A 24,869-nucleotide genomic window follows, 5' to 3' on the forward strand; every position below is an offset into this window, starting at 1 on the left:
CAGGATGCTCCTTCCCTGAGCTCTTTTCCCTCCCCCTCCTCCTCCCCACCATCTCCAGCATCTCCGTGCCCGCATGGGGCAGCCCCATCCCACAGGGTGGCCCCAGAGCGTGAGGGCATTCACCTGGGGTCACTCAGAGCATGGGGGGATTCCCCTGGGGTCACTCAGAGTGTGGGGGGATTCACCCAGGGTCACTCAGAGTGTGGGGGGATTCACACTGGGGTCACTTGCTCTGTCTCCCCAGGCACCCAGCATGGATTGGGATGGCTGAGGGGCTCTGGCACTCCCCGGTCTCTGTGGGCTCCAAGTGCCACATGCCCATGGTGGTTCTGACCTATGAGCTGCCCTCTCCACCTCCCACACCAGCTCCCAAGCTGGAACAACCCCTGAGCCTTGTTGAAGGTCTCTGGTGGGGAGAGGGAACTGTCTCCGTGTCCTGGGCTCTGGCAGGGAAGAGCCTGGGGAATGCTGGGCTGAGGGGGAGCCTGGAAGGGAAGTGCCCCCAGTGTGTGGCACCAGCTGGGCACCCTTTGAGGTCCCTTCCAGCCCAGGCCGTTCCATGATTCCATGGTCCCAGCTCCATGGCCACAGCCACCAGCGTTTCTCCCTCTCCCTCATCCTGGGCATGGGATGCCCCGGCTCCATCCCACCCCAGATCCAGGGACTCCTCAGCCATCCACAGCCCTGTTAGTCTGTGGCACAGGCTGACTCCCAGAGCACAAACCCAAAATCTGCTTCCAGCCGTAGGAGCAAAGTCAAAAACACAAATCCCAAGTGCCAGATGCAGCATCCCAGAGCAGCCTCGTTTGCCAGGCCTGGCTCTCCAGATGCTCAGCTTGGCTTGTGCTGTTCACCTGTTCCATAATTACTTGGAAAAGCTCCCGAGTAACAGCCAGGTGCAGGATGAGGGAGCTGCAGGTACCAGTACGCGGAATTCAGAATGGAAACACTGTATTGACAGACTTTACAAAAGTTGTTACAAAACACGGTCACGAACCAGCAGCTGACGATACAGAGCGAAGAGACACCACGTACAGCCACCTCAGAACAACACCAACAGCTCCAGAAGTCATCCAATATTTACACAAACAGCTGGAAAACTCTGGGCGGTTATCGCATACATGGAAGTGTTTTAGAGCAACTGTGAAATATAGTGTCACACCTTTCCTTGTAGTATTATCATCATAATAATTAATAATTAATAATAATAGACTACTTCTAGGTTAACTAAAAACCAAACAGCTCTTTACAGGGGTTAGGAGAAGCTGCTTTCACTCGTCTAACTTACCTGAGTGAGACCAAACCCAGTTAAAAAATAATAATAAAATCACCTTCATTGCCAGGAGTCCGTGAGTCGGCCCAGCAGCGCCGTTCCCTCACGCCAGAGGGGAACCACAGCCCGGCTGGTGCCAGTGACACCCTTCAGAAGAACGGAGACGTGTCCTCCTCGTGCGAGTGAGCCCAGCACGCCTCCAAACGCTGCCCTTCCCGACTCCTCCTGCTCCAATGTCCTCAGCCCCTTCTCCTGCACCTGCTTCATCTCACCCCGCTCTTTGCCACGCTCTCCTCTCCGCTTTTCCGCCTTCCACAAATCCCGCGTCGTGCCCTGACCACCTCTCTGCCTCGCTTCTCTTCCCTTCATCCCAGTCCTGGCCTCGCAGCCTTTCGGGACACGGCAACGCAGCGGGAGCGGGCGGCCGGCTGGGAATGGCACCTTCCTTCCCTCCCTCCCTCCTCGCGCTTCCAGCCTTGCAGTGAAACGAGTGGAAAAAAGAAAGCGAAAGCTTGTCACTCCTGAATATGCACAAAGATAGGTGGGGGAACACCTGCTATATACGGACCCCAGAGAATCGCTCGGGATTATTCTCTACGGGCAGAATCCAACCCTGCGTAGGGAACAGCGAGCACGGGGCCTGCGCCGCGGTGGAAGTGCCACGGAACCCCGCGGGGTCCCAGACCTGCCTGGGCCGGCCGAGCAGAGTCTTTAAGAGGAATTCCTTGGATGCTTCACCAAAGCGGGCTTCGTAGCATGACCACATGGATTAGCTGCGATACAAGTCACCTGCCATCATGCTGCACGTCCACCTGCCAGACCGTCACGGTCACCGCGAGCCCTCCTGCCCCGGCCCCACCATGGCTACTGCTTAGTCTCTTTTTTCACGCAGAAATGGTCGGTTTGGGTGCCCGCCGAGCCCAGGTTGTGCTGGGAATCCTCCCCGGGCCGCGGGTTGCGGGAGTGGATTTTCTGGTGGCAATTCAGGGACTCCTTGTAGCGGAAGTGCTTCCCGCAGACAGGGCACTGGTAGGGGGTCTCCCCAGTGTGCACCCGCCAGTGCTTGAGCAGGTGGTCCCGCCGGATGAAGCTCTTCCCGCACTCGGTGCACTGGTAGGGCCTCTCCCCGGTGTGGATGCGCTGGTGGCGGATGGCTTTGGAGAGGTCTCGGAAGTCCTTCCCGCAGTAGGTGCACGTCAGCGGCCCGTCGCCCTTCCCCGTGTGCAGCTTCTGGTGCAGGATCAGACTCACTTCCAGGCTGAAGCTCTCCTTGCACTGGGAGCAGGTGTAAGGCCTCTCCACCATGTTGTTCACCTGGTGCCTGACGAAGCCATACTTGAATCCCGAGCTCTTCTCTCCGTCGGGGCGCTTGGACCCTTTGGAGCGGGAGGGGCCCTGGCCCTTCGCTTTGGATTTCTGCCGGAAGCCCTCGCTGTGCTCCAGGGACGTGCAGGCCTCCTCGCTGGCGTGCGCCTTCTGGTGGGTGGCGAAGAGCTGCTTGTCCAGGAAGCTCTCCCCGCACTCGCAGCAGATGTAGGGCCCCTTGTCCGCCGCCGCCTCCTCGGGATCCTTCCTGGCCAAGTCTCTCCCGCGGCGCACGGAGCGCCTCAGCCCGTTGCCCGTTGCCGTTCGCTGCGGCGGGGCTGACCCGCTCTGGCTCTTGCTGCTCGACTGCATCTCCTCCTCTGGGCTGGAGAAAACTTCTTCCCACTTTCCTGTCAACGACCTGGAAAGCTCCAGGCTCTCAGAGCCTTCCTCGTCGCACGGCTGTTCGTCTGGCAGAGCAGAGACACTCGTGTCATTTGGGGAGGAAGAACTGGGTTGTTATTTACACCACAATTCCCTCGGGACACGGGTGGTCTCTGCTGCGCGCACCCAGCTCAGAGCCTGGCACTGACGGGGCTGCGAGTCCAGCTGGGAGCACCTACTGTGTCCTGGGATACAGGCGAGGCCAGAGGGGTTTGACTTGGAATCTCAGAATCACTGAGGTTGAAAAAGGCCTCGGAGAGCGAGCCCCAGCACTGCCAAGGCCACCACTGACCATGTCCCCAAGTGCCACGTCCACAGGGCTGTTAAATCCCTCCAGGGATGGGGACTCCACCGCTGCCCTGGGCAGTTCCAGTGCGTAACAGCCCCTTTTGGGGAAGAAATTGTCACTATTTCCAGCCTGAACCTGCCCTGGCACTACTTGAGGCCTTTTCATCTCCTCCTGTCCCTGTTCCCTGGGAGCAGAGCCTGACCCCTCCTGGCTGCCCCCTCCTGTCAGGGACTTGTGCAGAGCCACAAGGTCCCTCCTGAGCCTCCTTTGCTCCAGCCTGAGCCCCCCCAACTCCCTCAGCCACTTCTGGTGCTCCAGACCCTTCCCCAGCTCCATTCCCTTCTCTGGACACACTCCAGCAACTTCCTGCCTTCAATTATATTGCAATATAATATTATATATATAATCTAGCTATAGATAGGTAGCCAGAGGAAAAAAGTGGGTCCCTCAGCAGGAGGTGAAGCAGGACAGGTCTTTAAGAATGTGTGGTTTAGGATAAAAGCAAAAAGAAACCAGAGAAAAAGGGAATAAAACTTCTTTTCCTCATGGGCTTGTACAGTGCCTGAGGCTGAAGGATCTGCCATGGTATAAACCGTGACTCAAAGCAACTATCTGAAATTCTGGCAAAGCACCATCCAGAAGAGCTGAGCTGCTCCTGGGAATGAGGCTGGGAAGCCAAAAGCACATCCAGGCAAGGGACACTTCCCAAAGCAGCTCAGTGCACTCACATGTACCAGGGACCTCCACGCCCTCCTCTTCCTCGGAGCCTTCGTGGCTTTCAGCCAGAGTCTCTTCGTATTTACCCCATGAGCTGTCATCGGGCCCAGGGAAGAAAAATTCTGTGCAAGAGAAAAGAGCAGGAGTTACACTCCAACCTTCCAGCTGCTTTACAGGATTCCAGGAGAGATGGATGAATCAGGTGGGAGACAAGCAGGAGAGCGAAGCCCCCCCTGTACCTGAGCACAGAGCTGACAGAACTGAACAGCCTGCCCCACATCTGCCTCCACCTCCCCGCCGAGTCCCAGGAATCCTGTGGCTCACCTGTGCTGGGGTCCGTGGGGGTCTCCCCTCCCTCCGAGTCCTCCTGATCCTCAGCGTTGGGATCCTCTCCCTGCTCGATCCGTGTCAGCAGCTCAGGCTTGGAAATGGCAGCGTCTGCATGTAAAAAGAGGAGGAGGGTGTTTCCCCTGCCCTGGTGAGAGAGCGACTCTCCAGCCTTCGCCCACCAACCTTCCTTCACTGGGAAACAAACGAGAGAGGCTTAGGAAGCTGCTCTCACCCATCTGCCCCGCTCACCTTGTGCGGGCCCTGGATGCAGGAGCACACTCTGCTCAGGTGAGGAGCACCTCCCAGCCTGCAGCGTGAGGAGGACAGTAAGAAAAGGCATCTGCGCTTACCTGCAGGCTCTCCTGTCTTCTCCTCTCCGCTAAGGTCCGCGGATCCATTACAATGGGGACTTCAGCTCGGGGGCAGCACCAGAGCTGCCAGCACTGCCCTCCCCGTGCGGTTCCCTCCAGCCAGGACCGCTCCGTCCTGCACGTCCGAGTCACGGGCTGCTCGCGGATTTTGGTGGGGGAAAGGGGACAATCACCATCTCTCCTCGGGCGGAGAGCGGAAAACTTCACTTCCAGACACGTGGGAGGCCCTGGGGGTTAAATTCCACCTCTGCTCCGGTGGATCCGTTTGCCTTACACAGGAGCCAAACCCCTAAACCTCGTTTCTCAAGGGAAACCTTGGGATGAAGCACAGATACATTTCTCTAAGCTCCAGGCTCAGATCCCCAGATCCCCTCCAGCAGGACTGCTGCATTCCCATGCCTCAGGAGCAGGACACGGGATCGGTTTGGAAACAGGAGAATGGGGGCTGTGGTTACCCTTCACCTTTTGCCCTGGCACACAGGGACTGCAGGAAACCTCTGTTCAAAGAAATAAAGGGGGGAAAAAAAGCAGAAAAGGCCTGGACTGGGCAGAGCTGCATGGCGGGGAGGCGGATGAGCCTGCACTCGGCACAGGGGAGTGTCTGGCTACCAGGGACGGCGTCTGCGCTCCCACCCACTGTCCAGCCAAGGCAAGGTCACTTCTGGAACATGTTGTGAAGGCAGCGTGTTCCCCAGAGGGAATTCCCATGGCCAGGACTGGCAGGAGCGAGCGGAGCGCGTTCCTTTGGCTGGGAATGCACTGCCCTGAGCTGCTGAGGGGAAAGCAGGAGGCAGAGCTTGCCCTCACCCGCTGCTTCTCCCCATCTCTGCCCCAGCAGATCCCGCAGCACCTCGAGCAGGACTCGCTCCCCGGGGCTGGACAGAGCGCCCAGGCAAATGTCACTTCTCCCTCATGGAAGGCCCCATGGAAAGGGCTGGAAGGAACCTCAGAGGCAGGGCACAGGGCACCCTCTGCTGCCCTAAGCAGCCAGCGGGCTGATGCACCCAGCGCAGTGGATCAGTGGACCTTGGCGCGACAAAGGAACTTCCCTCTTCCCCAGCTTTGCTTGGATTGAGGGTCCTCTCACTTCCCCTCCTCCTCCTCACAATCCCAGCGCTCGCCAGGCCGCAGGGACCATCGGGGATCCACCGTCCCTGCGGTGACACTCATGACATCCTTCCACCCTGCACGTGGCTGTGAGGGCTGAACTCACTGCCAGGGCAGTGTAACGCCTTCCCAGAGCACACCACTCCCTCCCTGATCCCGCAGCACACCGGGCTGCTTCCATCCATCCACCAGTTCCCAGGAAAACTCCGTGCCAGGAGGCTGAGGGCAAACCCTGGCCCGTCGTTACCCATGGAGATGACGGCCTCGTAGTTGCCTTTCATGATGTGCCTGTAGAGCTCCTTCTGCCACTCGTTGAGGCTCTTCCACTCCTCCTCAGAGAAGTTAAACGAGGCGTCGTTGAAGGCCACGGGGACCTGCAAGGAGCAGCACCACGGCGTTTGTTTCTCGTTTAAGGAAGTACCTGGGGATGTTTTCTCATTCAATTTTCTCGCTCAAACACCCCAAGCGTCGTGCAGGACAGTCCCAGGCAGGAACATCTGCTCCTTCCCGTGTGCCTCAGCCCTCAAGAGGCATGACAGGGATTTCCCCTGTCCCCTCCGTGCACAGCGCCTGGCACAGACTCCTTTTCACCTCCTTTTTGACAGTTTTGCTGCTCATCACCTCTGAAAAGGCACTGGGCATGTTCCCAAGCCCTCCCAGTTACAGGGGGCTGAGCCACACAATTCCAGGTGATCCAAACACAGGAATTTGTGACATCCCTCCCAGATCACATGTGCACAAGCGGTGCATAATTAACACAGCGGGACCTGTGCTGGTGCTTCTGGGTGCTGAAGGGAAGACAGTGCTGTGGGGGAGGCATGAACTGCTCTCAGCACTGCAGCTGCCTCAAAACGGGGCTGTGAGTGCAGGGATGGGGCTGTGAGTGCACAGGATATGGGGCTGTCAGTACAGGGATGGGGCTGTCAGGGCACAGGATGGGGCTGCCAGTGCAGGGATGGGGCTGTCAGTGTACAAGAGATGGGGATGTCAGTGCACAAGAGATGGGGTGTCAGTGCAGGGATGGGGCTGTCAGTGCAGGATATGGGGCTGTCAGTGCAGGATATGGGGCTGTGAGCCCAGCATATGTGCAGAACAGCCCTGTTTTGCAGCGGGGAGCATCGAACCGTTACCTTGGGGACTTCCCCTTTCGCCCCCGGCGGCAGCCGCAGGATCCAGAAGTTCCTGTTCTTCAGCAGGTTCTCCATGTTCTCCAGGCGCTTCTGCAGCTGTCCGTACTCCTGGATGAGGGTGCCCAGCGCCGTCCACTTGCTCTCCAGCTGGTTCCCGAACTCCACCGCCGTCTTCTCGCAGCCGATCAGCTTAGTCTCCGCCATCCTCATCCTGCCCTCCAGGTTCATCAGCTGGGCGGCCTGGGTGTCCACCTTCCTGTCCACGGCCTGGATCTCGGTGACCAGCGTGAGCGAGATCTCGGCGGCCGGCAGCTCGGCCTCGCCGCCGGGGCCCTGCTCGGGGGCGGGCAGCGGCTGCTCCAGGCCCAGCTCCTGGGGCTCCATCATGCTCTCCAGCTCCTGCGGGGGGAACGCGCCGGGCGCGCGGCGGTGAGCGCGGGAACGCGCCCGCAGCCCGCGGGGAGGGGGGGGGGGGGCGGGACGCGGGGCCGGGCCGGGCCGGGGGGCGGCGGCCGGCGGGGGCGGCGGGGGGCGGTGGCGGGGCTTACCTGAGCGGGGGCCCAGTCGGCCATGGCGCGGGGGGCGGCGCGGGCGGTGCGGGGCGGCGGCGCGGGCGGGCGGCGGCGGGGCCGGGCGGCGGCGGCGGCTCAGCAGCGGCGGGGCGGAGCGGCCATGCCGAGGGCGCGGGGCGCGCTGGGAGCGGCGGCGGCGGCGCCCGGCGCCACAGCGACCCCCGCCGGCGGGCGGACCGCGCGCCCATTGGGCGGCGGCGCGGCCAATCGGGGGGCGGAGCGCCGAGGGGGCGGGGCCCGGCGTCACGCGCGCTCCCGCCGCCGGTAGCGGGGCCGCGCGGGGCGGCGGCGGCGGCGCCGGGCGGAACCGAGCGGGCGGGAGGGGACGGAGACAGGTGTGGCAACGCCACCGCGGCCCACCGGCGCTCGGCGGCCCCGCCACCGGCCCCACGGGCACCGCTGACGCCGCGTCCCGCCGCCCGGCCGCGCGCCGTCATCCCGGTGCGGCATCGCTCAATCACCGCCATCCCTCGCGCTGGTGAGGCCTCGGCGGGAGCAGCACCGGCAGCAGCTGCCGCCGCGTTTCCCGAGGACCGGGACGGTGCCGGTGCCATGAAGGAGGATCGCCAGCATCCCGTCGATTTGGGTGAGGCACCGGGGCCGTCGCGGCACCGGTCCTGGCGTTGCCGGTCGTGGCCTGGCCATGAGCGAGGCCGGCACTCACCGGGTTGGTGCCGGGAGCGGAAGGTCACGGGATGGCTCTGGGGTCACCACGGGACCACACCGGCTGCCTGTCCCCATCACCACGGGCAGCCAACACTGGCCTGTTGTGACCGATGTCATCACTGGTGGCATCTCCAGTGGCATCACCAGTGGCATCACTGGCTGTCCCTCCTCTTGTCTCTGTGACAGGTTACGCCATCACCAAACCCGACATCCTGGCCGAGGTGGAGCGAGAGGACGAGGGGGTGGCGGCGGCAGCGGGGCGTTACGGGGAGCACCAGAGCCCCCGGCCACACGCGGCGCCCGCCGGCCCCTCCCAGGGTGAGCGGGACACGGGGACGGGCGGGATCGTGGCCAGGTGGGACCAGGAGCAGGGCTCGGGCAGTGGGCCGGATCCTGCCGAGCCGGGGCCTTGGTCCCGCGGGATTCCCGGTGAGGGGTCCGCTCCCCAACGCGCTCCTGTCTCCGCAGGGGAATGGCAGGGGAAGGAGGTGAAGAGCGAGGACGGGGTGTCCCCACCGCCCCACTCCCCCCCGTCCCGCCACACCGGCCCCGCCGACTTCCTCGTCCCGCTGCGGGAACGGGGCTGCAGCTACTGCGGCGTCCTCGAGCCGGAGCCGAATCCCGGTGCCGGTAACGGGGGGTTCATCGCCGCACCCCCCGCCTTCGAGAGCCGCCGCTGCCGGCCCGGGGAGCCGCCGCTGGATTGTGCCGAGTGCGGCCGAGGCGTCGGGCAGAAGCCGGACCTGGTGCGGCACCGGCTTGGCCGTGGCACGGAGCTCGGCTACGCCTGCGGCCGCTGCGGGAGAGGCCTCGCCGAGCCGGCGGGGCTGGGGGCCACGGGCAGCCCCCACCGCCCGGCCCCCTGCACCGGGCGCTCCCCGGGCTCGGCGGAGGGAGCGACGGCAGCGCCGCGCAAGGAGCGGAAGGAGCTGTCGCTGACCGAGAAGGTGCGGGTGCTGGAGATGCTGGAGGGCCCCAAGGTGTCGCAGAGCGAGCTGGCCAAGCGCTTCGGGGTGTCGCAGCCCCAGATCTGCCGCATCATCAAGAACAAGGAGCGCATCTTGAGCGAGTGGCACCGCAGCGGCGACCCCGAGCGGAAGCGCAAGCGGGAGGGGAAGGACGCGGCGCTGGAGGCCGCGCTGCTGCGCTGGGTGGAGGGGGCCCGCGCCGCCGACCTGCCCGTGAGCCGCCCGCTGCTGCAGCTCAGGGCCAGGCACCTGGCCGGGGCGCTGGCCCGGCCCGACCCCGAGCCCTGCGGCGGCTGGCTGGCTCGCCTGGGCGCTCGCCACGGCCTCGCCGGCAAGAAGCCGCCGGCGGAGAAAGGGGACGCGGAGCAGCCCACGGCGGAGCACTGGGCCGGCGCGGTGCTGCCCGGCCTCCTCCGCAGCTACGCGCCCGCCGAGATCTTCGCCTGCGGGGAGACCGCGGTGCTGCTCCCGGCCGGCGGCCCCGGCAAGGGCGAGAGCAGCGGCGAGCGGCTGACGCTGCTGCTCTGCGCCAACGCCAGCGGCTCGGAGAAGGTGCCGCTGCGGGCGGTGGGGGACAGCCCCCGGCCACGCTGCCTGCGGGGCGTCAACCTGGAGCAGATGCCGTGGAGCTACCGCGCCGGCAGCCTGGCCGGCCTGACGGCCCCGCTGTTCGCCGAGTGGCTGCGGGAGTTCAACGAGGGGATGCGGCGGCAGGGCAAGAGCGTCCTCCTCCTGCTGGCCAAGCACGAGGCGCACCCCTACCTCCAGCTGTCCAACGTCAGGATGGTCTTCGTCCCGCCGGCCACCGTCCTGGCCCAGCCCCTGGACCGCGGCATCGCCAGCGACCTCAAGGGCCACTACCGGCGCCGGCTGCTGCGGTGGCTGCCGGCGGAGCGCGGCGCGGGGCAGCCCAGCCTGCTGGATGTGCTGCACATGCTGGCACAAGCCTGGGGCGACGTTCACCCGGGGCTCATCGCCAGCTGCTTCCGCGCCGCCGGCCTCACCCCCGATGCCAGCGCCGAGGCCGTGTCCCTCACTTCGGCACCCGGCCTGCTCAGCCGGGAGCAGCTGGAGCGCGACGGGGACCCGGCGGGGGCGGATGGGGACGAGGGGATGGCGGAGGGCGAGGACGCGGGCGAGCTGGCGGCCGTGCCGCCCTGCCCCTCGGAGCGGGAGGTCTGGAGGAGCCTGGCCACGCTGCGGCGGTACCTGGAGTGCCAGGCCACCTCGCCGGACCTCTTCCAGGCCTTCTACGAGCTGGAGGACGCGGTGCACATGGTGTCAGCCGGCGCGGGGCGAGCCCTCCTCGGGGACACCCTTCCCAAGCAGTGACCGGGCGGCTGGTGTGTGCCCGGACCCGCTCGTGCCCGTGAGAGGGACCGGTGCTCCCTGGGGCCGTCACCGGACCGGCCTGGCCACTGTCCCCTGCAGTTGTGCCATGGGGTTTGCTGTGGGTCTGTATGGCCCCATGGGATCACCGTGTGTGGGGGCTGAGGAGCCGCCACGCTCTGGGTGTCACCCGTGGGGCAGTGGCAGTGCTGGGGACACAAACCTGCTGCCAGAACCTTCTCCCAGAGGGTGGCTGCTGCAGCCAGCAGGAAACGGTGTGGAGCTGCTGCCGGTGGGGATTTGCCCTGGGTGGGGTAGTGACTGCCGTGGGGGGATGTGGGTGCTGCTGGGGTGTCCCCGTGCCAGGGACAGCAGCTTCTTCCCGTGGGGGAACCAGGTGGCACTGGCTGCTGTCACCAAGTGCTGCTCGGAGAATTGTTACAGGCATTAAAAAGTTGGTATTCAGCAAAGGGAAGCACGGGTGGTTTTATTCTACTGTCGCATCCACTGTGAGTGGTGGGGCAGAGCTCCCCAGGGTTGCCGGGAGCAGTGGGGCCACCCCAAACTTCCCCCTTCCCCTCTCTCGCCTTGTCCTGGGCACACCATGGCCCCCACAGCCACCCCGAGCTGTGCCATCCCCACCCGGGTACCAGGCCCAGGGCAGTGAGGATCTGGCTGGCCGCCCTGTGGGGACTGTGCCAGCTTTGGTGGCACCCACGGGCACCCTGGGGTCCCCTGCACAGCCCCCCTGTACACTGTGCACCTTGACCCCCACACTGGGGTTCCTGGGGTGGGATGGAGTACAGGGATGACCCTCTGCATGTCCACAGTCACAGGCAGCTGCAGGCCACCAGGCCACCAGGCAAGGACAGAGGCCCAGGGGGTACAGGGATGGAGTCCACAGGGGAATCCCCACACGGATAAATGGTCACGGGGGAGCATGAGGTACCCAGGGGAGAGGGGGTGCAGTTACAGGGAATGCAGTTACGGGGTGCAGCAGGGGGGACCCCCACAGGGATGCACAGCCACGGGTGGGAAAGGGGGAGGATGCGGGGACTCGATGCATGGGGAGAGCCCCACGAGGGATACGCCGTCACGGGGGTACATGGGGTGCATGGGGGTGGGACCCCCATGGGGTGCATCATCAGGGGGGTGCAGGGATGGGGGGCACGGGGGGATCCCCGCGGGGACACAGCCCCACGGGGGTACCCGCGGCCCCCTCGGGAGTGAGGTACAAGGATGCATCACCCCGGGGGGACCCCCACGGGGATACATCCGCAGTGGGTACCCGCCGTCCCCTCGGGGTGGAATGCAGGGATGTCCCGTCCCGGTGGGCTGTCCCGTCCCGGTGGGCTGTCCCCTCCCGGTGTCCCCTCCCGGTGTCCCCTCCCGCGGGGCTGTCCCGTGCGGGTCCCGCCCCCGCCCGTGCGCGGCGGTGCCGCCAGGGGGGGCCCGCGGGCGGCGGTGTCGCGCAGGGCCCGCGCCGGCGCTCGGAGGAAATGAAGGCGAGTTCCGCCGAGGCGGGAGCCATTACCCGCCGCCGGACCTGAGCCCCCCCTCCCGCCGCCGCCGGGGCCCCGCTCCGCGCCCCCCGCGCCCCGCACGCCCGTCCCGGCACAGGTAAGCGCCGCCCCGGGGCCGGGGGGGGCCGGCGGGGCGGGGGGAGCCGCGGGGCCGCGGCCGGTGTCTGCCCCGCGCACCCCCCCGCAGGGGGATCCCGAATGGGGGGCGGTTCGCGGGGCAGGCCCCGGCCCGGCCGCTTTGTCCCCGGTCAGAGAAGCGCGAACAAAGCCAAGGGGGGGCAGCGCGCAGCCCCCCGGGCCCCGCAGCGGGAGCCCCGAGGCCGCGGGTGTGGGCGCTGCCGGGGGGCCCAGAGGATGGGGAGGGGGCTCGAGGCACGGTAGGGGCGTCAGGGGCACCTCGGGGCTGCATGGTCTGCACGAGGCTGGTGCGGTGCTCCTGCGGGTTGGTGGGGGTTGAGGGCACCGTGGGATGTTGGGGTGGGCACCGTGGTCTTTGCTGTGGTCTCGTGGTCCTTGTGGGAGCTTGAGGTGTGCGCACCTGGTCCAGGTGTGCACCATGGCCGAGGGCTTCATCATGGCCTTGGAGCGCTTGCTACGGTCAAGGATTTTGATGTGGTCCCAAGTTCCTCACGAGGAGCTTGGGGTCTTTGCCATGGCCACGGTGTTTACCCTGGCCGAGGTCTTTGCCGTGGCCCCGGGGTGCTCACTGGGAGCTTCAGGCCGAGGTCTTTGCTGTGTCCACAAGGTCCTCACTGGGAGCTTGGGGTGTTCACCATAGTCGAGGTCTCTTCTGTGGCCCTGAGGTCCTCACTGGGCTCTTCAGGTGTTCATCATGGCCAAGGCCTTTGCCAAGGTCTTCATTATGGCCTTGCAGCACTTGCCATGGCCCTGGTCATTGCCCTGGTGCCAGAGTGCTCCCTGGGAGCTTGAGCTGCTCACCATGGCCAAGACCTTCCGTGATGCCTTTGCCGTGGCCTTGGGGCTCTCGCTGTGGCCATGGGTTTCACCATGACCCCAAGGTTCTCAGTGGGAACTTGAGGTGCTCACTGGGCTCTTGATGTTCTTACCATGGCCAAGACCCTTGCCAAGGCCTGCTTCTTGCCTGAGGTCTTCGTCATGGCCTTGAGGTGCTCACCATGATCAAGGCCCCTAGACCTGTCCTTCAGGTCTTGGTCAGTGCTGTGATCCCGAGGTCCTGGCTGGGAACCTGAGGTGCTCACCATGCCCAAGACTTTCCCCATCGTGGCCGGCATTGCCATGAGACCCTCGCTGTGGCCTTGAGGTGCCCCCATCACCCTCAGCGTGCCCCAAGGTGCTCCTCGGCACCCTCTGGGGCAGTGCTGTGGCCCCACAGCAGGTGCTGTGCCCGAGGCGCTCACCACAACCCCTCACCGTGGTCCTGACGCGCAGCACGGCCACGTCCCTGTCCGCGGCCCCCGTGGCAGCTGGCTGGGGGCTCCCGGGTGCCTCTGGCTGCAGAGAGCCGGGGGGCCCTCGCCGTCCCCCCGCGCTGCCACCACCCGCCGCTGCCCTTTCCTTTTCTCCCCTCCCAGGTGCTCTCGAGCCGGGCGAGGCGATGCGGTGCGCCCGTGCCGCGTGCTGTGCCGAAGCGGCTCTTTAGATCCTCCCTGGCCCAAGCCTCCCCTGCCATGGATGCCTCCGGGGCTCTTGCTTCGGCTCCCTCCTCCGCGGCTCCCTCGGGCTCCCGCAGCCCCATGTTCCCCCCAGGAGCTGACAGAGAGGAGTGGGGACCGAGGTTCAATTGTGCCCCTTCCACCTCTGCCGCAGCCTCGCAGGCGATGCCAGCGTCTGGCCGGAAGAGGAAGGCCAACTTCTCCAATGACGAGACCGAGACGCTGGTCTGGAATGTGGTCCGGCATTTCAGCGCCCTGTACGGGTCCGAGGCCCTGCGGGCTCACCCCGTGCGGCGGAAGCAGCTCTGGACCCAAATCCAAAGCCGCGTCAACTTCCTGGGCTACACCGAGCGCTCCATCGACGACCTCAAGCACAAGTGGCGCGACCTGCGGCTGGACGTCAAGAAGAAAATCACCTCCAAGAAGCACCTGCCCATGAACCGCGCCGGGGGGCCGCTCCACAAGCCGCGCCTCACGCCCCTGGAGAAGATGGTGGCTTCCACCTTCCTGCAGGCCAGCCACGACTCGGAGCCCGAGATCATCCTGGACCCAGGTCAGTGGTGGCGGTTCTGCGGGCAGAGGATGGTTGGAGCGTTGGTGGCCCCGCTGCGCTCCCCGAGGGACGTCCGGCCACGCTGGCGTTCTGAGCTGGCTGCTCTGGATTGTGGAAAGAGACTTCGGGGTTTGTGTTGGGATTATAGCATCCGCCAGAGCCACGGTCCTGTGGTACCCAAGTACCAGCCACCGGGGTAGGGAACTTTGTGTGCTGGGATTAGAAATCCTCTGTGGAAATAACCTGGGATCAGTGAACCGTAGAAATCCCAGAGTGGTTTGACTTGGAAGGGACCTTAAAGCTCATCCCGTTCCACCCTGTGCCATGGGCAGGGACACCTTCTGCTATCCCAGGCTGCTCCAAGCCCTATCCAGCCTGGCCTTGGACACTGCCAGGGATCCAGGGACAGCCACAGCTTCTCTGGGAAAACTGCCAAATCAACAGGATTGGTAGGAACACCTCAAGCTTTGTAGGAGCGTGTCTTTTTTGTTCTTCTTTCTTCTTTTCTTTAATTTGATGCTGTTTGATGCCAGAGTTGCCCTCTGGTTTTGCTGGGGGCATCGTGGGGCTCAGTCCATGTGGCCCAGACTCGGATGTCTCTGATCCAGGTGCCGGTCATGTCCCAAACAGAGGGCTCTAGGCTGAAGAAAGAAATCCTGTGTAATGGCATGAAGCTGTGCCAGGAAAGGGTCAGGCTGGAGATCAGGGAAAGGCTCTTCCCCCAGAGGGTGCTGGGCACTGCCCAGGCTCCCCAGGGAATGGGCACAGCCCCGAGGCTGCCAGAGCTCCAGGAGCGTTTGGGCAGCGCTGCCAGGGGTGCCCAGGGTGGGGTTGTTGGGGGGTCTGGGCAGGGCCAGGAGTTTGATCAATGATTCCTGTGGGTCCCCCCCAGCTCAGGCTATTCCCTGATCCCATGGTTCTCTGGCACCATGGGCGGTGTCAGCCCCCTGGGGGTTCGGGATGGTGCTGGGGCAGGTGAGGCTGCCTCGGGATGGCCTTGCGGGAATGTCTGTACCTTGGGGCTACCGTGTCCCCATCAGCTGAGGCCACATCCTCTGTGTCCCGCAGATCTGTTCTTCCCCGGCGCGTCCAAGCAGCCCTTCATGCACCTGCAGCCCGGCGTGAGCCACCCCAGCATCTACATCGACACCAACGGGCAGCCCTCGGCCCTGCCCGACGTGGAGGGCTCGGCCGCGCCGCGCCTGCCGGGACAGAGCCCCGACCCCGCCGGCGTCTGCGAGTACGGCCGAGGAGAGGGGCAGGGCGGCTCCGGTACGGCGGGAACGGGCACGGGCTGCGGCTGCCGGGAGCGGGGTGGGACAGAGATTGGCTGGGTCAGGATGGAAATCCACTGAGAGTGGGGTTTGAGTGGAGATCCGCTGGGTCAGGATGGATATCTGCTGGGAAGCGTGGGATCTGGATGGAGATCCTCTGCAGCAGGGTTTGGATGGAGACCTGCTGGGAGCGGGGTTTGGTTGAAAATCCACCAGCAGTGGGGTTCTGGATGGGGATCTGCTGGAAGTGGAGGCAGGATGGAGATCCACTGGGATCCATGTGCCAGGGAGGGCCTGGGCCGAGGGCAGTGCTGTGGCTCACCAGAGGTTTCTGTTCTCTCCCAGCCGAGTCGGGACCGGAGCTGCGCACTCCAGACGTGTCGGCCATCTCCCCATCCCTGCGAAACGAGTCCCTGGTCTCCTACGCCTCCATGTCAGAGGAGGAGGATCGGGAAGGCCGGGAGGTGGAGAGGGGCCACGGCGGGGCTGCGGGGATGCAGCCGGGGCCCGAGGCCCCCATGTCAGCGGAGGAGGACATGAAACTGTCCCGCCAGGCCATGCTGATCCGCCGGTGCAGCTCCCAGGGCTCCGTCACTTCGCTGCCCGAGGACTCCCTCAACCCCGCGGACGCTCACTCGGACTGGGGGCACGAGGGCGTGTCCGACCTGCCCGCCCTGGGCCGCGGGCTCGACTCGGCGCATCCCGAGGAGCAGGCGGGGGGCCCGGGCCCGGAGATGGGCGCCTTGCCCAGGGTACTGATGGGGCCCACCTGGGAGAAGGCCCCGGCGGAGGAGGAGCCCCCGGCCCGCTCCCCGCTGCACGGCGCCCTGACCGAGGAATCGCTGCCCTCCTCCGCCTCCCCGCCGGGAGACGCCCCGGCCGCCCCCGGCCCCGCCCGCGGGCTGGGCTGCTCCCGCCTGCGCGAGGACCGCCGCGAGAGCTGGAGGACTAGCATCCATCACCTGCTCGACCTGGAGGAGCAGTGGGACCAGCTGTACCACCAGGAGCTGGCCATGTGGCAGGAGGAACGGGCCACCCAGCGCGAGGAGCGGGCGCGCGACCGGGAGCTGCAGTTCCGCCTGCTCGGCGTCCTCACGGACATCCGCGACGAGCTGCGCTACCTGCGCCAGGAGCGCGCCGCCGCCCGCCAGAGCCCGGCCCCGCCGCCCCCCGAGCCCCGCCGCGACCCCAGCCCGCTCCTCGAGCAGCCCAAAGCCGAGCCCAGCTTCCCCGAGCCGCCGGCCGGGAGCGCCGCCTGGGCAGACACCGCCGTGCCCAGCCGGAGCCCCTTCGGCAACCGCGGCCGGGGCCGGCGCCGCGGGCGGCCGCGCGGCTCCGCTTCCCGACACAGACGCCTCTTCCTCACCAACAGCTAGGGACGGGCGGGAGCCGCCCCGCCAAGGACACGAGTGCCCGCGGCCGCCCCGGGGGGACGGTGTGCGGTGACGCGGGCGGCACCCGGATCCCCGCGGGAAGGGACGGGGGACGCGGGCGGCCGGCGCTGCCCCGGCTGCCGCGGGCTCGCAGCGCTCCGGGCAGGTGCCCGCCCGTCCCCGCGCGTGGGAGGCGCGGGAGGGCCCCGAGGTGACGCCGCTGTGCCCGCGGGGGACACGTGTGACAGCGCGGCGTGACGGCGCCAGTCCAGTAGGATTTACTACCTGTTGGGGGGTGGGAGTTAGGAACACTTAGTCGCTGACGTGCGAACATTTTATGCAAATCATTTAATGACCTAATTTGCATATAACCATAAAACTTCTGTTAAAAAAAAAAAAAAACGCCTCCAAAAAAACCCAGAAATGATGGTTTTGTGTGTGACCTCTGTGTGGGGGTGGGAGCTGGGCCAGGGGGGTCGTTTGACCCATGGCTCTGCAGCCCTGAATGGGGACAAGGCCATGGGACAAACGAGCTTCACCCCATTCCTGTGGGGCAGCCCAGCACCCTGGGATCGGGGCTGGGGAATGGGAGCTGTGCAGTCCAGGCTTGGAACCAGCAGTTCTGTGCATCTGGAGAGGGGTGATAGCGTGTACAGCCTGCGGGGAGCGTGCAGGGTCCCCTGCCCAGGAGCATTTGGGGTCCCCAGGCAGTGTCCCCAGGGAGGCCAGAGGGTCCCCAGGAATGTGCAGGGCCCAGGCAGCCTGACAGGTTCCAAGAGTGTGTAGTGTCCCGAGGGAGTGTCCAAGGTCTCCAGCAGTGTCCAGTGTCCCCAGGCAGCGTAGAGGGTCCCTGGCATCATGCAAGGCCCCTTGGGCTGTGTGCAGGATTCCCGGGAAGTGTCCAAGGTCCCCAGCAGCATTTGGGGTCCCCAGGCAAGGTGCAGTGTCCCCAGCAGTGTGCAGGGTCCCTGGCATCAAGCAAGGCCCCTGGACACTGTGTAGGGTGTCCAGGGAATGCCCAAGGTCCCCAGGGAATGTCCGAGGTCCCCAGAACATGTTTAGTGTCCCCACAGCATGTGCAGTGTCCCCAGGGCACCCCAGCACTGCACCCCCTGTGTCCCCCCTCCATCTGCAGCCCACATCAGGGTGACAGCACCGCTGAACCCTCTGTGCTGTGTCCGCTCTTCCAGCCCCCAGGGCCCCTTGACTGCCACGTCCTGCTCGGTGGCAGCTCCTTCACCCCACGTGGGGTGGGGCAGGAGGGTGCAGCCCCCAGGGAGGGGACAGTGGGGCAGCAGGAGCTGTGGCATTTGCAGCATCACCCAGCTCTGGTTGTGGCCTCCCAGGAGGATGGTGACACCCAGCTTGGGGACCCCGGGGTGCCTGAGGAAGGGCTCTGGATTCACACAGCTGTGGAGAGAAAATTGGGTGAAAGAACTCCTATCCCCAAATCAGGGGTAGGAGGGACCTGGGCATGGGGCAAGGACAGGGGGCAGGAAGGATGCAGGGATGGGTCGGTGACATGGGCAGGAATGAGGGTCTCCACACAGCCCCAGCAGCATGAGGCCACCACAGCTGGTGACACAGGGACCTCCTGAGCCCCCACACCCCCAGATCCACAGTGCTGCCATTCCCACTACCCCGTGTCCCACCACGACATTCCCCCATCCTGCTGCCGCTGCCTTCCCGCGGCGCAGGACCCCGGGGACGGGGCAGGAGTGCGGCCACAGACCAGGGGGGAGCCGCGGCGGGGGTGCTGAAGGCTCTGCAGCCCAGCACGACTTTATTCCATATCGCTTCGTCCATACAAAACTACACCCCAAGCACTGTACAGCGGGACGGCGCGGGGGGGGCAGTAAAAATAAGCAGCGGGGGCGAGGGGAGAGAGCGGCAGGCGGGGGGTGGCGCGGGGGGACACGGCGGGGGGCTGCCCCCCACCCCGTGCGGCGACACTGTCCGTGGGGGGAGCGCTGGGGGCGAAGTGTCCGTCCGTGGCGGGGGACCTGGGGGCTCGTGTCCCCCCGGGGCTCCCCGCGTGCCCCCCGCCCCGGCCGGGCACCAAGATTTGGTCGGAAGCTGCGTGGCCGGTGGCTGTCCCCGTCCCGGGGGGTGCCAGTCCGCGGCGGGGCGGCCCCTAGTCCCCGGGGGGCAGGATCCCGGGCGGCGGCAGCGGCGGCGGCCCCGCCTCGGCGCCGTGGACCCGCTGGTGATCCTTGAGCGATTCCTTGTAGCGGAAGCTGCGGCCGCAGGCGGGGCACTGGTACGGGCGCTCCCCGGTGTGGATGCGCTGGTGCTTGAGCAGGTTCTGCTTGCGGATGAAGCTCTTGCCGCACTGGGCGCAGGCGAAGGGGCGCTCCCCGGTGTGCAGCCGCTGGTGGTTCTGCAGGTGTTCCTTGCGGCTGTAGCACTTCCCGCACTCGGAGCACTTGTAGGGCCGCTCGCCGCGGTGGATCATCTGGTGCCGCACCAGCCCCGAGTGGCAATTGAAGCTCTTGCCGCACTCGGCGCACGGGTAGGGCCGCTCGGCCGCGTGGCTGCGCTGGTGGATCCGCAGGCTCTTCTTGCCGCTGAAGCTCTTGCCGCACTCGGCGCAGCCGTGCGGCCGCTCCTCGGCGGGGCCCGGCGGCGCCGCGGGGACGCCCCCGGCATCGGCCCCCGGGCCCGGCTCGGGGCCCGGAGCTTTGCCCAGTCTGTGCTGCGCCGGCAGAGCCACCGCCGCGGGCACCGCCGCCTGTCCCTCGGGGGTCCCGAAGCCCGTTCCGGGGAAGAGCAGCTCCCCCGAGCTGCCCGGCAAACCCACCTCCTCGGGGGGCTCGGCGTGGGGGCACCGCTCCTCCGTCTTCACCAGCAGCCCCTCGCTGGCTGCAGGGGACAGAGAGACTGGTCAGTGCCTACCGGGGACACTGGGGCTGTCCCCAAGTCACAGCTCGTCCTGGGAGGGTGCTCCCCCCCACCCCAGCCCCATGGTGGGGATCGCTCACCAGGACCAGGACCCGGGGGCAGCATCTCCCTCTCGGGCAGCTCCCAGGGCTCCCGGACACAGGGCTCCTCCTCCTGCTTGATCCACGACAAGAAGTCGTGCGCAGTGATCAGGGCGTCCGCGCCTGCAGGGAGGGACAGGGATGGGGACAGGGACTCAGCCACGCGGGGCCACATCCTGCTCCGGGAGGCAGGGGAGGGAATGGCTCCGGTGGGTGCAGGCCCAGCCCCGGGCTCACCTGCACAGGGGTCTGGTGGCATCCCCCGCTCCTCCGGGAACTGCTGCTCCCCCACAAAGGCCACCTCCTGCTTGATCCGGGACAGGATGTCGGAGGTGGAGATCAGCGACTCTGTTCACAAGGAGAGACTTGGCCAGGCCAGGAAGGAACCACACGGTGCGACCCACGGCCACCACACCCCGTGGTGTGTGACCCCTGGACTCTGGCCACAGGGGACAGCCCCATCCCACAGCAGTTATGGACATCCAACACACCCAGGGACATGTGAGGACAGGTGACCATAGGACAGCCCTTGGGCATGGGGGACCCTGAGGTGGCCCATGTGAATGGGTGACGGCAAGACAGCCATGGGGATGGGTGACTGTAGGACAGCCCATTGGAATGGGTGACCCTGAGACAGCCCTTGGGGACAGGCACAACCCTTGGGAACAGATGGCTGTGGCACAGCCCATTGGGGACAGGTGGCAATGGGGCTGGGTGACTGTGACACAGCCCATGGGCTCTGACACAACGTGGTGGCAGCAGGGGACACATGGATCTCCCAGGGATGGATACCCACGTCACAACAGTCACGGATTTTCTGGGGCCACTCACGGCAGTTCCCAGTCCCAGCTGGAGAACTGGGCCCAGTAGGGATGGGACTGTTGGGGAAGGAGGAGGAGCATCCCTGAGGGAACACGAGGTGGGGGCAGTGGGGATGGGTCCTCCCGCGGTGCCTCACCCGCGCAGGCGTCCGGCGGCAGCTCCCTCTGCTCCAGCTCCCGCTGCTCGGGGACACAGGGTCCATCCCCGCGCTCGCTGCGGGGCTGCGCCTCGCTCCTGGAGAGGGCCCCATCTGCAGGGGACACAGGCTGATGTCACCAGGGCCAGTCACCCAGGCCTGGGGGGACACACTGGGGACACACCAGGCTGCCATGCCCTGGCATCCCTCCTGGCAGAGAACGCGCCTAAATCCCACGGCAGCTCCATGCTGGAGGTCCCTGTAGTGTGGACACTCAGTTCCTGGGTTCTGGGGGACAAGGACCCTCTCCAGCCCCCTGGGCAGCACCGTGGCAGCACTGGCATGGCACGGCGTGTCACCCTGTCCCCACACACAGCACAAGCCATGGAGCGTTCCCTCTGGAATGGTGGTCCCAGGACACAGCGAGTGCCACCACCGACCACTGGCGGGGGAACCAGGGCACCCTCCGGGGAGATGCAGCCATCGCTGCCTCCTGCCAGGAAATGGGAAAAGGGACATTTACCCAGGGATAGCAAAGCCTCATAGTTCTCCTTCACCAGGTTGTTGTACAGCTCCTTCTGCCACTCCTCCAGGTTCTTCCACTCCTCCGCTGAGAAGTAGACGGCGATGTCAACAAATGTCACTGGCACCTGTGGGGACAAGACCCCCCAGCTCAGTGGTGCCCACTCCTCAGGGAAACTGAGGGTCCCCCCACTGTCCTGCAGCCCCCTGGGACCCTCTACCTTGGGGACCTCGCCCCGGGGACCAGGGGGCAGCCGCAGCACCCAGAAGTTCCTGTTCTTCAGGAGGTTCTCCACATTCTCCAGGCGCCGTTGGAGCAGCCCGTACTCCTGGATGAGGGTGCCCAGCACGGCCCACTTGCTCTCCATCTGGTTCCCAAATTCCATGGCCGTCTTCTCGCAGTCCAGGAGCTTCTTCTCGGCCGTGCCGGAGCGGCCCTCCAGGCTGAGCAGGCGGGTGGCCAGCAGGTCAATCTTCCTCTCCATGGCCTGCACTGTGGCCACCACGGTCCAGAGCGAGGCCTCGGCAGAGTGCAGCTGCGCCTCCCGCACGTGCGCCCGCTCCGGCAGCAGCGGCGGCTGCAGCGGCATCAGGTGAGGGGCTTCCATGTTCCACTCCTGCACCTGGGCCACGGGGAGGGCACGAGTGGGAGGAGGCCCACGGTGACCCCCTGGAGCCTCTGTTCCCCAGTTCCAGGGCTTTTGGCCACCAGCAGCCCCAGAACTGCAGGGGACCCCTGAGTTTGATGCCCATCGGTCTGAGGGGACAGTGAGTGACAGTCCAGGGTGGCCGTGGGGGCAGTGCCCATCACTGTCCCCATGGAACACCAGCCTCAGCAGGTCACCATGGTGACCCCCTCCCAACTCGTCACCCCCAATCCCTTGGGAGCCATTCCTGGGCCTGCCCAGGCTGGAATCCACTCAGGAGGAGGATGGGTTTGGGTGGGCAGGGAGCAGCCAGGGCAACTGTGGACCAGGGGTGTCCAGGGACACCTTGGGGACGGACAGGGACATGCCAGGACAGAGGTGCCTGGGGCATCCCCGGGCTGAAGCCTGCTCAGAGCATCCCGGGGCACCCCGGGGCATCCCGGGGGCACGGGGATATCCCGGGGCAGAGGTGCCTGGGGACACGCTGGGAACACACGGCCATCCCGGGTCAGCGGGACCCGGGGCATCCCGGGAGCGCTGGGGCCATGGCGGGTCGGGTCCCTGGGGACATTCTGGGGCATCCCGAGGGCACGTGGACATCCCGGGTCAGCGGTGCCCGGCGCATCCCGGGGACTCACGGACATCCCGGGGCAGGGGTGCTCAGCCACATCCCGGGGCACCGGGGCCACCGCGGCTCTGCTCCCCGGAGGTGGCGGGGGCCCCGCGGGCTGGGAGTGCCGGAGGGTCCCGGCCGGGGCCGCGGGCCGGGCCGGGCGGCGGCGGGAGCGGGAGCGGGGCGGGCGGGGCGGCTCCGCCTGCGGCCGGTGCTCGGTGCCGGTGCTCGGTGCCGGTGCCCGGTGCCGGTGCCCCGGGCCGCGCTTACCTGGGCGGGCGCCCACTCGGCCATGGCCCCGCGGAGCTGGGCCGGGCCCCGGCGGCCGGGGCTGGGGCTGGGGCTGGGGCCGGGCGGCGGCGGCGGCGAGCGCGGAGCGGGGCCGGGCCGGGGCCGGGGCCGGGAGCGGGGCCGGGGCCGCTGTCGGTGCCTGCGCACGGGCCGGGCCCCGCCGCCCCGCCGAGCAGCCACGGGCAGCCGGGGAATCGCATCCGCCTCCTCCGGGCTGGGCGGCAGCGGGCGGGGAGCGGCGGGAGCGCGGAGCACTGCCGCCTACCGGCACCGGCAGCGGCTCCGCCACCGGCGCGGCCCCGGTGCCGCCACCGCCTGCCGGGAGCGGCCCCGCCACCGGCACCGGCACCCACACCGGCTCTGCCACCGGCACCGGCACTGCCACGGTCCGCTGGCACCGGCAGTGGCTCCACCACGGCCGCGGGTACCGGCATTGGCACCTTCAGTGGCACCGGTGCACCGGCACCGCCACCGGCACTGCCACCCCTAGCACCGAGACCCCGGCAGCAGCCGCGGCACTGGCACCACCATGGGAATTGGTATCGGCTCTGTGCCCAGCACCGGTCTCTGCAGCGACATCAGCACCGATGGTGGCACGAGCATAAGTGACATTGGCACTGGCACTGGCTCTGGCACCAGCGCGGGCATCAGTGCTGGCACGGGCACCGGTGTCAGCACCGGCATTGGCACCAGCACCGGCACCGAGGCCCGGCACCAGCATCACCCCCAGTGCTGGCACTGGCGCTGCGGTCACCACCAGCCCCGCTATCACCACCAAGCCCTGGCTCCAGGATCAGCACCCGCTCCGAGCCCTGGGGGTGCCCAGAGCCCAAAGCCCCCGGGGTACCCCGCACCACGTCCGTGCCACAGCCAGGGCCGCAGCTCTGCTGTGCTGGGACACCCCTTCCCCCCGGGGCACGCCTGGTGGCACCGAGGGCCATGAGCCGTGGGGGGCGAGGACATGACCACCTACACCAGGACCCCCGTCCTGGCCAGAAGACCCTCGTGGGGGGACATTCTGGGTTTGGCACCAGCCCGTGTGCTCATCCCAACCCTGGAACCCTTCACTCTAACAGAGCCAGCGGCTGGGGCTCGTGCCAGGGGAAGTGTTCTGGTCCCACCTTCCTGGGATTATCCCCGGAAAAACTCCTCCGGTGCCTCGGTGCTCCAGGATCCGATGGATGGACCACGGCGGGCGATCCCCTGGGCTGGACACGGACTGGGATGACCCCAGCCCCCGGGGAAGGGAGGGCAGTGGGACAAGAAGGGTTAACGGGCTGAGCAGCATCACGGGAGCCCGAGCAGCCATTTCCCTCCAGGATGTCATCGCTCCCTGGCCCCTGCAGCCCAGCTGGGACATCCAAGCCCCCCAGGCCCTGCCCCATGGCCGAGCCTTTTTCATGGAGATATTTTCTCCAATATCCAATCTAAATCTGAGTCCATTTCCAATTTTCCCATCCCTGTTCCCTGGGAGCAGAGCCCGACCCCCCCGGCTGCCCCCTCCTGTCAGGGACTTGTGCAGAGCCACAAGGTCCCCCCGGAGCCTCCTTTGCTCCAGGCTGAGCCCCTTTCCCAGCTCCCTCAGCCACTGAGGTCTCATCTCAGCCATGGATTCACCTACTGCCAGCTTAGACAGGGTTTGCTTGGTTTATTCCCAACGTTTTCCCAACATCTCTTACCATGCACGTGGTATTTCCCTGGGAATGTGAGGTCCTCCGGGGAGAAGCTTTGATCCCCCAGGACAGCATCTGCTGAGGATCCTGCTCTTTGTGGCAGTGGGAGTTAAAGCTGGGTCTGGCACAGCAGCTCTGCCCCTCAGGAGTGAGGGGTGCTGGGGCCTGGAGCACCCCATGGGATCCAGCGGTCAGGAGACAGAGGAACCATCCCCTCTGTGGGAATGGAGTTGCATCCCAGTCCAGGAGGACACATTCCCTCCTGCTGAGGCTCTCCAAGGGCTGGGAGCAGTGCAGGATGTCCAGGTTGTGAAAACACATCCCAC

General features: G+C 66.3%; 4 protein-coding genes across 4 annotated transcripts; 2 read left to right on the forward strand and 2 right to left on the reverse strand.

The window, feature by feature from the left end:
• Nucleotides 1-934: 934 nt before the first annotated feature.
• Nucleotides 935-7,593, reverse strand: LOC309574646 (zinc finger protein 783-like). Its single transcript, XM_082284436.1, has 6 exons — nt 7,515-7,593; nt 6,967-7,365; nt 6,084-6,210; nt 4,353-4,466; nt 4,040-4,150; nt 935-3,048 (listed from the first exon to the last, which is right to left on the reverse strand). Exons 1-6 carry the CDS (start codon nt 7,536-7,538, stop codon nt 2,138-2,140), a joined length of 1,686 nt encoding a protein of 561 aa, XP_082140562.1. The 5' UTR covers nt 7,539-7,593; the 3' UTR covers nt 935-2,137.
• A 262-nt stretch (nt 7,594-7,855) lies between these two features.
• Nucleotides 7,856-10,822, forward strand: LOC309574627 (tigger transposable element-derived protein 3-like). The gene is made up of 2 exons (XM_082284408.1): nt 7,856-8,124; nt 8,391-10,822. The coding sequence occupies exons 1-2, from the start codon at nt 8,091-8,093 to the stop codon at nt 10,502-10,504; spliced, it is 2,148 nt and encodes a 715-aa protein (XP_082140534.1). The 5' UTR covers nt 7,856-8,090; the 3' UTR covers nt 10,505-10,822.
• A 1,214-nt stretch (nt 10,823-12,036) lies between these two features.
• LOC309574654 (uncharacterized protein) lies at nt 12,037-17,158 on the forward strand. The gene is made up of 4 exons (XM_082284445.1): nt 12,037-12,121; nt 13,813-14,211; nt 15,280-15,483; nt 15,831-17,158. The coding sequence occupies exons 2-4, from the start codon at nt 13,824-13,826 to the stop codon at nt 16,859-16,861; spliced, it is 1,623 nt and encodes a 540-aa protein (XP_082140571.1). The 5' UTR covers nt 12,037-12,121; nt 13,813-13,823; the 3' UTR covers nt 16,862-17,158.
• Nucleotides 17,159-18,768: 1,610 nt separating this feature from the next.
• On the reverse strand, nt 18,769-23,070 carry LOC309574636 (zinc finger protein 783-like; the record flags this gene model as incomplete). The annotated part of the gene is given in 8 exon segments (XM_082284420.1): nt 18,769-19,720; nt 19,840-19,962; nt 20,077-20,187; nt 20,798-20,911; nt 21,321-21,447; nt 21,541-21,942; nt 22,850-22,921; nt 22,924-23,070. Coding segments are annotated over 8 exon segments (1,824 nt in total). The 3' UTR covers nt 18,769-18,992.
• Nucleotides 23,071-24,869: the final 1,799 nt, after the last annotated feature.

The sequence above is a fragment of the Coloeus monedula genome (assembly GCF_965178545.1).
Source record: "Coloeus monedula genome assembly, chromosome: 1".
Classification (NCBI taxonomy): Eukaryota; Metazoa; Chordata; class Aves; order Passeriformes; family Corvidae; genus Coloeus; species Coloeus monedula.